The 12,556-nt window shown below is 48.2% G+C and overlaps 1 protein-coding gene across 5 annotated transcripts in view; it reads right to left on the reverse strand.

Moving 5' to 3' along the window:
- LOC144165167 (sodium/mannose cotransporter SLC5A10-like) overlaps nucleotides 1-12,556 on the reverse strand; it is a 349,040-nt gene that overhangs the window by 81,967 nt on the left and 254,517 nt on the right. For all 5 annotated transcript variants that reach the window (XM_077695277.1, XM_077695276.1, XM_077695275.1 and 2 more), the window contains one exon: nucleotides 8,922-9,137. In XM_077695277.1, the coding sequence (XP_077551403.1) occupies nucleotides 8,922-9,137 (216 nt within the window). The remainder of the gene's footprint in view (nucleotides 1-8,921; nucleotides 9,138-12,556) is intronic.

Below are 12,556 nucleotides of genomic sequence, written 5' to 3' on the forward strand. Positions count from 1 at the left end.
TCAAAAACATTCTGCACTTTCAATGATAAAAGTGCGCTGCAAATCGAATAGCAAACAGCATTCGCAAAGTGCTTGAAATTTCAGAAATTTCCACGCCTCTATTGTATTTTTCTGTGTTTGGCGGGACCATCAAACAAATGGATGGACATTAGAAGAAGGCGCTTCCTTGGAAGCCAATGTCACTATACCACTTGATAAGGCACTTTCAAACTCCCCAGAATTGTGTCAGGACTACCGACGCTGTGATCAGAAACTACGACCAGCTAGGGATAGCAAAACTTACGGACAGTACGAGTGAAGCTGATGCCGTTTACTACATGCTGCACTAGGCTGTTGCACGTTACTTTCCCAAGCTTCAGGTGGTTTTTGACGCCTCATCGCACAGTAACTCACCGAAATATTTCAACAACTTTGAAAGTGGACTGAACCTGACCTCCGATTTAGTCAGTCTATCGGCGTATGCAATGGGCCTTCGAATGCGTGGTGGTGCTATTTGTTTAGCTGCACCGATGCCATCGGCACGGTTGCATTTTGCTGCATGGGCCGCGGCGTTCCTGATGTGAAATGTGGTTCGCAGTGTGGTTTTGGCCAGAGCGTTCAAGTGGACAGCGTTTTTATTCGAGCGATTTGTGGGTTTGTGAATGCCTTGTTACAAGTAGTAGTCAGCATTGTTTTTGCGTTGAAATTCCAGCCTGCGCTGTGCACGCTTGCTACAACCGAAGATCCGAAGCAGGCTGCATGGCAAAAGCAAGCGTGTCGCTCTTTTTTTTTTTTTTTCCTGCTTCGGAGCCACGAATAGAGCAGCGCTTGACGACAGTCCGCCTTGATGCGACGAATTTACAATGAAGTTATCGATAATGGGACTAATCAGTACGGCATCTGTTGCACCCGTTTCGTTTCAAGTGGAAACGACGGGCCTTGAAGCTTTCACCTCACACTTTGTCACATGCTTGAAACATTGCGCAGTGCTCTCTGCACCGCTGTCCGCACCTGTCTAACCGTTGGACAGGGGCTGATAACGTAGTCCGCCTTGCACTATCTCCATGTGGTCCCCATGCATTGATTTTCTTATTTTTGGGTTGCTTCAAAGGACCGTGTCTCGAGTTAGGAAAATTTTTCCACCCAAAGCTGCAACAATATTTGATATGGTGACGGCGTGCGGGACGACGCACTGGCTTTACCGAGCCACCCAGGCATGCTGCGCGCTTCTTGGGGAGTGCGAGAGATGGTGAGGTGCTCTGGCAACAGTGTTCTGGTGTGTTGAACGTATGACTATCGTCTACCTAAGCTCCCAATGACGGTGAGCAATTACGCAGAGGTTCTGGGTGGAAGCAATCGCGACATATGTATATAAAATTAGGTGCAGCCACGTCGACAAAGATTCGACCGATATTTTTCAAGTGCTTTTTTTTTATGTAGACGAGGTGGAAATTATAAGCAAAAAGCAAAACAAGATTATGGAACACGCTTTGAATACTGCAAAAACAGCACAGAGACAAGCAATAAACCATACTGCTCTAGTTTGTCAATCCATAAGTCTTCATCTCTGCGCTCTTCTTGAAGTAGTCAAATTGTATAGCCAACGTCAAGCTTTAGTGCATAAGCACAGAACGCGCTTGGTCATTAAAGAGCACTCGAAGACTAAAAACGAGTTGGATGCCCACAATTACCTGAAAAAAGGTTGCATTTCATGTACACGTATTCCCCTAAAAACACTGGAAGTAGACAAGGCTGCGGCTGGATGCACAGTCGGGTTAGCCTCATTGATAAAGTATGCCGGCTACCTTAACACATCGTGTTACAAGCATGTGCAAGGTATGAGGTGAAAGCTTTGACGGCTGTCGTCTCCACCTGAAATAAAATGGGCACGCCTGATTCGGTACTGATTAAACCCATCATCGATAGCTTCTTTGCGAATTCGTTGCATGAAGTCAGATCGTCTTCAAGCACTGCTTTAGCTACCGCTTCAAAACAGAAAAAAAAGCGAAACGCTTGCTTTTGTTGTGCGGCCTGCTTTCGGATCTGCGGTTGCGGAAGTGTGAACAGCACAGTCCGAAATTTCGAAACAAAAACAATGCTGACTACTCCTTGTGACAAGGCATTCGCAAACCCACGAATCACGCAGAAAAAAACACTGCCCACGCGAACGTTCTTACCAAAACCACGCCGCAAACCACGTTTTGCATCAGGAAACATGCTGCCTGCACGGCAGAATGCAACTGTGGATATGGTGTCGGGGCCGTCGTGTAGGTAGCATTGCTGCACGGTCAAAAGCCCAGTGCATACACCCTATTGCTGAACTCCCGAAGACACCAAGTGGCGCAAGGGTCGGATATCAAACAAACATTTTTAAAGGTTGGCATAAAACCAGTGGACACAGATGCACTGCATTTCCTGTGGTTTCAAGCAATACCAAAACCGGGTGTACCACTTTCACCAGTTTTGACTTACTGTATGACCCGCATCTCTTTCAGAGTGATGGTAACCCATTTCTACTTTCCGAAATGCTTCAACACCACTTAAACAAAGAGCAGTACCCTCAAACTGTGAGACATACACGGATGACGTGCTCACAGGAGCTGGAAGCAAGAAAGCTGCCGTGAAGCTGTACAAAAATGCAACTGAAATGTGTGAAGCAGTAAAATGCTATGCCAGTGATTTCAACGTGACTCCCGGCTACCATGCATCTCGGTTATTTGTCGGGTGTGTTGAAGGTTTTGCGATGTACGTGGGACCCGTGTGCCGACCACTTTAACATTCTGTCCATGTATGGATTGTATTCATGGCATAGAACCATTCACAAATTGGCCCATGCTACAAACAACGGCGCGGATATGCGACCCACTAGGGCGCAACGTGAAAACTTGGAAGTGTTGGTAAGCATGTTGAACCCTAGCGTAAACGACAGGACAAAGCAGCGCTTCGTGTGTCCTGTTGCTATCGTACTGCGTCTTGTCATTTGCACTGAGGTTCAACATGAACCACTGGGAAGGAAGGGAGGAGCGGGAAGGGCTTCCTTCCTTCATTGTCCATGCCAAGGTCCTGTTCCACGAAGTGTGGCGTAAAAACATCGACTTCAACACGCTACCTACCAACAGCACGGCGGCCTGGAAGGTAGCTAGACGGACTCCCTATCTCCCTGAGGTTCAAGTACCCCGGTACGACGGACTCCCTATCTCCCTGAGGTTCAAGTACCCCGGTACTACAGGTCGCAAACAAATGGAGGGAGGACGGACTGCTTTCACATTTCTGCTAATACCCGTCCAATGGCATATGAGGCAGTTGCCTACCTCACCCTGGAGGGTGAAAACGGTACAAGATCGACAACTCTGGTAAGCAAACAAAGGGTTGCACCAGGCAAGGAAATTACACTGGCGAGACTGGAACTGGTGGCATGCCTGCTCGCTGGTCGATTGTGTGGCTATATTTTGGAAGCCCTCAAGCAACAGCCATCAAACATCTACCTACGGACAGATTCAACAACAGCACTCTATTGGATTCATCAAGACGTTGGCCGCTGGAAGCAGTTCGCACGCAACTGAGTCACTAAAATTCAACGCCTCGCGGACAAGTGCGTATGTAGACATTATCCGGGAAGAGAAAATCCAGCTCGCGACATCCCAGCCATGCAGCTGGCCAAAAACGCACTGTAGCGGAGCAAAACACTGTGGATTTGTCCCGCATGCATATTGGGAATGAGTGGTTCCGAAAGCGATATACGATGAAATCGAACTAGGGGAAAGGAAGAAAACAAGATCATTTCCAGCGGCAACATCGCTACCTACTGAGTCAGGTGTGATCGATCTGGAACACTACGGCAAAATCTTAAAGCTAATCAGAGTCACAGCTCGGGTTTTCAGTTCATCGCTAGAACCAAACAACAAAGCAGCAAAATGGGACCCCTCATATCCGACGAGCTTAATCAAGCTGAACGATACTGGATATGTTGGGAGCAAAAAGGGATCCTCAAAAGAAGTCACGTGTGCCGCCCACGGAACACGAATTACTCCTGACTCCGCTTTAAGAATGTTCACTGATGATTGACAGTGCTGGCATTTTAAGAGTTCAGGGAAGACCACAACATAGCCAACTTTGGTGTGGCTTAAAGCAAACAACTATAACAAAACCGTAAATGGGCATTTGAAAAGGTTTATGATAGAAACCATTTGTGAACCTGGTGTGTAAACACTACTCACAGGAATATGTCATGACTGCATGATTACATTACAATAACCATGTGCTTCATTAGTAAAGGTACTTTTTGGGGTAGTGGTGCATGGAAGCTTTACCTAGCGCCTATACGCGCATGCGTAAACAAGCAACAGCTGCAAGTGAAATGACCACGAAAACTAGTCCCAAACGGAAACAGCATCTCGCATGAAGCACACGTCACGTAACCAAACAGTACTGAACGCGAAAAAAAAAGCACAGCCTGGACACACACTGCAGTTGCTGCACAAAGCACACTTGCCACCACATCACGCGGCCACTAGAATAGGCGAACTAGCGGAGCACTCACGACGCTGGTTTGGGAACGCTGCAGTCCACCAGTGGCACTGGGAACACCCTCACATTTCAAAACGCAGAAACACCGCCACACATCGCGACCAACTGCGCAGATATACAACGGGAAAGTTATGTAAAAGGTCCACCCCTCGGATGCGATGTGTTTCTTGCAGTATCGGAGCTAGCGGCGCCGCAGCTTCACAGACACACATTCAACTCCGGGAGAACTGCGACGTACCACACACGGCTGATCGCGAGAGACGAACTTCGACACATCAAACAGATAACAGCACGGCGTACACACTTGATATGAAAAACTTGCACTGTACACAAGCGCTGACCGCCACTGCGCGTTGCTTTCACTCACAGTGACCATATTTTCAACGTTATCGATGATCCAAGCGCGGAGACAGACCTTGACAGCTCGGAGCGCGCGAGAGCGGGGCCACGATGAATTTGGACTTATCAATCGTCTCGCGCTAGCGATGAGAGCGACGAGCGTATCTCTACACACTTGATAGAGAACGAAAACACGTCGCACCACTCTGCAGACACTGGTGCTGGTGCCTTTTCTGCCTCGGCTCCACACAAAACGCGAACATTTGAAATAGACCACCGATAAACGCGTATCGCAGTACCGACTCAGGACCGGGGTGGTCTGTCGTAACTTCTGCAAGTCGTTGTCGTTTTTGATATCACAATCAAGGTGTGCGACGTACACCGTCCCCGCAGCTCGCCGCCGCCATGTTGCCGAAGGCCGATGGGCGGAGCCAACTCGAGTCGGATGGCCCAGCCGGACGGCTCAGCCGGATGAATTCGCTCGCCGAACGAATTCGGCCTCGGCGTCCAACTTCGCCTGACAGGGCCTCCCCGACAGAGCACGACAGGCCCAATCGGGCCATGTCGGGCTCTGTCGGACTGAAAAGAAACCAGGACATTTCGGTGTCGGACATTTCGGTCGAGGACGTTTCGGTGTGGACATTTGTGTGCACGGACATTTTGGTGCACGATGCCTGGGCCCAGACATTTTGAGAGTGGATGTCCCAGGCATTCTTCGAACATTTTAGCTTTAATATTGTAATTTCGTGACTTGATATGATTTTACGTTCGAGACTTGTGCTTCGCCGCCGTTCGCGGAGGAGGAGGAGGAGAAAACTTTATTCCAGCAAGTGGTCAGAGAAGCGCGGTGGCCACCGGCCTAAGGCTGGTGACGAACGCTAAACCCTGGCGGAGGACTGCCACGTGAAACCCAATTTCTGTAGTAGATGGTAAAAAATAACGTTGTTAATTTCGATCAATTCAACCATTTTTTGTTATTTTAACATTCATGTGAACAACCCTAATACTTTAAGTGTTACCAAAGCGCTTTCCTTTCACTTCAACAACGGTGAAAGACGCTGGTGCTTTTAGTCTATTCCTCTCCCCCCCCCCCCCCCCGCCAGCAAAACTTCCGCGACAAAACAACAGAAAAACGAGATCGATTTGGCGTGTGAGCATTTCGTATTAATTATTCTCTCAATCAATCTCGCCTTCGTTGCATTCGGTGTCAGTTCTACTTAAAACTAACAAACCAACGATCGCACTTACGGTGACGTTACTTAGGGGAGGGGAAAGCTGAGCCCCGCCGCCTACCAGCCCCCTAAGTAGAGAGACCGGGGTGTTACTTGTGCTTCACCATTGCGTCGACTGGACTTCGAAAACTTGAAGACGACTGTTGCCGCTCTCGTCACACTAGCCTATTCATTTTTTTGCTCCTTATAATGGGAGGAAGCGATGTATACGTGGGGTGTCCATGATATGCGCGACTTGATGAGTTAATTCCCAAGGGGGCGACTCAAGGCGCAAAAAGAGCGATTCCTGGAGTAGGGGCGCCGTCGATATCACCGCGACGCGCGGAAGGGCGTAGCCAGCAAACGATAGTGGCCATAGTGTTGTCAGCGGCTTTTTTGGTGGCTTTTTGTGTCACATTATAGACGTTTCATGCGCCCATGGTGAATGTAAAGCTTTTTCTCCGTTTTAAATGCGAGGTGTTCTATGTCATTGTTCTGAATGTATCACCCAATTCCTGCAAAAACCTCCACTAAGAGGCTAGCAGTATGTTCTAAATCAAAAATAAAAAATCACTGCGGTGACGCTTCGGAAACCGTGAACTCCACCACGCCAGTAGGATTTTCAGGGGAAACCGAAAATAATATGGCTGAAAAAGAAATCTGTTCGAGATTCGAGCGTACAGGCGGAAGGTGGGAGGAGTGGGGGGGGGGGGGGCGCTAGAACAAAGAATTAAAATGTGGTAAATGTAGGCTTGTAAACATTAAACGAAGGTTCGTTGTCCCGAACACAATGGGTGGAATTTGTATGCACAACCCGTACGCGCTTAATGAGCAGTTAGGACATTAGAACCTTCGGCTGTTTTCCAAAAAGCCCGTTTTTCCTCCCCGACAATATCTTAGACCAGTGTTCGCGAATTCATTTTAGCAAGGCAGCCCAGCCTACGTAATACTCTTCATAAGGTTTCTTTCATTCTGGGGGGCTAGCTGATGTTTGTTACTTTTTGGATATTCAGAGTGTGCATGTCATTTATGTAATTTGAGGGTGTGTAACGGTAGACCATTGTAAACACGGGTAACTCTCTTAGCTAAAAAAGAGCGAATACAAATTAACAACCTGTCATAAATGAAAAAAAAAACGTGTGCTAAAGACTTCAATCGGCTGTATAACAGGTGTCCCCAGGAAGAGGTATTAAACAGAAATATATAAATGTACAGTTTCTAAAAAAATACCTGGCAAAGATCGAACAGGCATCAATAAAAAAAAAATTCACTGCTCAAGATTGTTGTCCATAACCCACGTTAAGCGGGAATAAAAATATAACGGCTGTCGCAAACAGGCAAGCAAAGGATAATGGACCTTTTTCCAGTAGCGCTCTGCGCATGCGCTGCCCTCGCTCCCAGTGAGAGATGCGCCATTCTTGGGGCGCAAATTGTAAACAAAACGACGCCACACTGGATTAGCCAGTTGCGAACGCCGAGCCAGCTACGTGCTGCTCCGCCTTCTGAGCCCTGAAAGCGGCCGACAGATGGATGCTATGGCTGCCATCGAAAAAATTCTCTGCCACCCAAAACCATGCGTGGCGCCGGGGACGGCTTCCTGAACTGCGCAGCAGCGAGGGCCGATGGAAAAAGAGGGGGCGTGTTCTTCTATACTCCCCCAAGTGTGGTTCGGGTGGCCGCCGCAAGAGGGCTACGCTACTGGAAAAAGGTCCATTTGGTCGCCGAAATGTCCGTACACCGAAATGTCCGTACACCGAAATGTGCGTACACCGAAATGCTCATACACCGATATGTCCGTACACCGATAGGTCGGGTACACCGAAATTTCCGCACCAAAATATCTTACATCGAAATGTCGTCGAGCCGTCTGGAGTTTGTCTGGTGCTCCCTGAAAAATTCGCCTGGGAGCGTTTCTTTTGATTATCTTTATCTCCAGATAATCTGATGCCGGTGGTGTTAATATTCGTATAATATACGTAGTTCGATGTGAGTTTTAAATGTCTCACTTAATTTCTACCCAGGATTATCCAACACTATATTTTAATTTGAAAATCTAATTGTAACGTCAATGACACGTTCCAATTTTCCAAGTGGAACTGGAACGCGTTCCTTTCGCAATAAAGGAACTTGTAACGGGAAATCGTTTCAAAATTGGCAAGGAACGAGGAACGAGCTTTCGTTCCTATTTTGGAGGAACGTGTACAACACTGGCTACCTACAAATTATTTACAACGGGAATTTTCAGTCGCATAAGTATGACTTTGAACTTTCTACAACCAGGACAAAAGGCTGGTTGTCAGGGGAGATTTGTAAACTTTAGACTATATTCACGCTATCAATCATGTAACCTAAACTTGTTCGGCCTACCCTTAGGCACAGAAAATTGGATAGGTCGAAAAACGTAATAGTTTAGCATTGCCACACGTTGCATTATTGAAAGAGTGCCACTGTGACCCAGCCAGCAGAAAAAAGCTTCTTTTCTCGGTTTCATTGTGACGTTCGGCATCGTAACCTGTTTTTTAACCATGCTCTTTGATTTCTCTTACGAGGGGAGACGAAATGTGCAGATACAGCTACTGGGAATTTTTAACTTTTCGCTAGTACTGTCCCCAACTACCAAATCTCGGAAGATATCAATTTTTGTCAGCCTTATTAACCGCACTTATTAATTAAGAATTACTCTTCGTCATCAGTGAAGTGTGAAAAGGTTCATTCACGCCACTTGTTGCCTATCCAGGAGGACGGCCAGCAAATGTAGATTTGAGACAACTGAAAACTAGTAACGCTGCTCGCGTTCACTTCCGCCTCTTGGTGCAAGTTTCAGCAACTGGCCGAACGAGAACAATGGAAAGCGGTTGTACATACCCTGTCTTCGGGGATGGGCTTGGTGAGCAACGACACGCAGATGCACACGGCCGCCGTGAAGGCGAAGAGGAGGCAACCGTAGTGCAGGTAGTGGACTCTCGTTATCACCGCGGGCCTTGGGTCCGGTAGACCGCACGGTGGCAGCGCGTACGAGTACTCCCAGATGAACCGGCCCAGTCCCGCCGCCAGACCCGCCATGAGGCCCCAGAAGGCGCCCTGCCCAAAATGCAGGCGCCACCTCGTTAGCCGCCGGGCCATAAAATTATCGGTGCGCTGCGGCACAGCGATTTGCATTCATCCGTGCCGGCTTCCGAAGACGGAGTCTCGCTGCCACATCCCTACGCCATTGAAACCCGAGCCGACTTAGTGTGAGACAGCCCACGTTAGAAAGAAACGGTTAATCAACTATAAAACGCGGGCTCTCCAGCTACAATCATGGCCTCAACGCGTGAAAACGTTACAAAAAAAATTCAGAGAAGCTTGCACTGACGTGCAAGACTTGAATGGCGAAGCTGTTTTAGGTGCCCAGTGCAGGACACATAGTTTAGTTTAGTTGCATAGTTGCAGTGCTAGTAAGCCTGTCGTATGCATCGAAGAGGTCATCGTCCACTTCGCGGTGAGTGGTGGATGCCACGTCGTCCTCAGCATTGTAGCCTTCCACCAGTTCTTCGAGATCGGCTCGAGGCTGCGGATGTACACGTCGTCTCGGGAAGGAGTGGTACACTCGTAGCCACGTCTCCAAATATCCGTAAGGGCTTCTAGATAATCCGGTTGTCGCGGTGACCTCTCCCAAGCGGCGCGTCTTTTCACCTTGTGTTTTTACATGCGCGGTAGCGGTTGACGACCACGCTGGGCTTTTTGTTTCTTTTGTTAGAGACCCAGCGTGTGCCGGGCCGCAGTGGCAGCGAGGCAAGCGCTCATGAATGCTCGGCCTTTTCGCATTTTTTCCTGCAACGGCTTGTAAAGCCGCTCCGCTGTTAAGATAGCCTTAAGCAAGTAATAAGCGGGGCGCAAAGAATAGACAGGGAAAAGAGGTTGACCTGGACTATCAGGTCTGCCGTAGGGGAAAGCTTAAAGGAACCATGAAGAGAAAACACAAGTTTGGTTCATTCGAAAGATTGCCTCGTTAGAACCATACTGACACCACTTTTAAAGCAAACTTCGCAGAAATAAGCTACATAATTAGGAAAAAAGGGAATGACCATGCGACCCACCAGCTCATTTCCCCCAGCAGAACGTATCATGTCATACGAGAATGCTCTGCCATTGGCGGAGGCCGGCAAAAGCAAACGTAAGTTAGCCAGGGCTTACCAGTTTGCCCAGTAAGCTATATGCCCGTTGAACATACTGCGCAATCCTTTTATGACACTAAGAACGGTGGAGTAAGCGTTTGAAGTTCCGAACGAACACGCAAACATGTACGCCGATGCGTACGAAACTAAAGCCGGCCAAACTGGACATCTCGCCGTCGCGCAGAAGAATTTTCGGGTTCGAGGCTCTTCGGGGCCAACAAACCGTTCCATCACGCAGAGCCGCGACCTTGCTCGGTATCTTAATTCGTTGACTGGAGGTTGGCGCTATATCGGCAACCAGCAAAGGTAAAAATAGAAACGAGGGGAGTAAGGAGCAGCAAGCAGCGACGAGATAGTGCCACTCGTCGCAAAAGTTCGGAATGGTGTTGGCCTGCTGCTGTCGGTACGAGCTCGTTTCCAGTTTACAACCACTGAAAACTTCACTTTGTTCGAGTACTTTAGAATGAAATTTCGTTGCTACGTCCTGACATGCCCATGTAGTACTGGCAAATGGTCGAGGGAGTGCCACATCCCCGCTGGTGAAGGGATCTCCTTTCGTGCGCTTGCCAACGACGAACCTCGGCGAAGTGGCTACGTTTTGTGAACTTTGCAAACGAAGGAGAAATGGAGCTAAAGTAAGAAGTAAGTACGAGTGTGCTCGCTTCATTTCCGACGAAGTGATTACGGCAGGGACCCTTACGTTAGCTCTCTCCTGGAATATGCTGCCGCTCGTCGTCGACTTCGTCAAATCGCCGTAAAAGCGCTCTGAGCTTGGCAAAAAAATACCGTACACAGCGCGCATTGACGCTCGTATCTTTCTGGTCGGATCAGAGAGCTCGCGCGAATGGCTTTCCATACACGACACCAGCCAACTGGCAAAAGCGATACTGCTACTGAAATTGAACTATTATTAACCGTAATAAAAATACGGCACATACGTATTCGTCTGTATTCGTCCGTCGCGACTGGGTGACGAGGCAGCGGTGCTGACGGCTACGCGTTCGTCTGTTGTGGGTATCGCGGTTTGGTCGCTTTCCGATCCATCCGTGTATCCCACAATTCCTGCCGCTCGTGCACTTAGAAGCATTGAGCGTTCAAGTGGTGTCAGGTTGTTAAATGCAAGCCCGAGCTCCTCGGCGAGAGTTTTGTTGTCCGGATCAGGCGATTCCATGAGTAGGGCTGCGGGTGTACTAGGTTTTACTAGGATTTTTAAAATCGCCGCCGTCTGTTTCGGCACAAGTTCCGGTTCCTGTTTGATTCCCGCGTGTGGGTGCTTATGGAGTCGACATACTAAGTATCTGTTTCGCGTACCGGCTCATATGACGCCATTGTTCCCGTCACAAAATGTACAATTTAGCGGGATATCTAAAAATATGGCATAAATTGCCTTATTTCTCAGTGAAAGCATCGTTTGCTTCTGGGAAGCGCCTGGCGTACTATGAAACACCTAACATTTCGAATGAAACAAACTTTTGCTTTGTCTTCGTGGCTCCTTCAATTTTGACCACGTGAGGTCCCTGACGTGCGCCCAAATCTGGACACATGGGCCTTTTGGCTTTTCGCCTCCATCAGACACAAAATTATTGCAAAGCACACACAGATAGTTACCCCCCTCTCCCCCCCCCCTCTTGTTTCAGAATACTTCAGGCATCCCAGTTGGCAAAGAGCCTTGTACCTCCGCGGTACCTTCTGTGCTTGGGAAGCAAAGATATCACTCAAGCAGGATGGTGCCTGTGTCAGGTATTGTTTGGCTCGGTACTTCGCGATCTGATTTTAGCCTCACTTGACAGGGATGTCACCATTCGCCTACTCCAATTTAAAGTGGTTAAAACGTTCAGACACGTGCTCATTGACAAGAAAAAAAGAATATTTCAAAGTGCCGTTTCCGACGTTTTGAGTGTTTTGCAGATTTCTTTCCTACCCCTTCGACACATGAAGCGCTAACTGATGGCAGCATAAGATTCCGGGATCTTCGGCTGCATTTTTCTGATTGTCATGTAAGTTGGGCTCATTCGATGCTCGTTATCTCAAGCCCATGTTACCCATTCTAAATTGGTAAAGCGCGGGATCGTGAAGCCGTGCGTTTCAAATACGCTAAACAAATGTTGTTTTTACCTAATGCAAGCCAGCCTTAATATACACACAACTCGACTGACTGCTGCCGACTATCTGTTACAATTTGGGACTATCGTCGCCGACAGTGTTCTCAAACAGGTGAAGGGTCGACGCAGGCGCTCCACAAGAGAAAGATGAAGGAAAACCCACCACTATCCCTTACATTCACCCACTCACAGATAGTTTGATGAGGATTGGACGAAAACGTGCTAATATTAATGTGCTATT

This window comes from Haemaphysalis longicornis, unplaced genomic scaffold (assembly GCF_048455015.1).
Source record: "Haemaphysalis longicornis isolate Haplotype H1 unplaced genomic scaffold, Haemaphysalis longicornis Haplotype H1 scaffold_14, whole genome shotgun sequence".
In the NCBI taxonomy this organism is placed as follows: Eukaryota; Metazoa; Arthropoda; class Arachnida; order Ixodida; family Ixodidae; genus Haemaphysalis; species Haemaphysalis longicornis.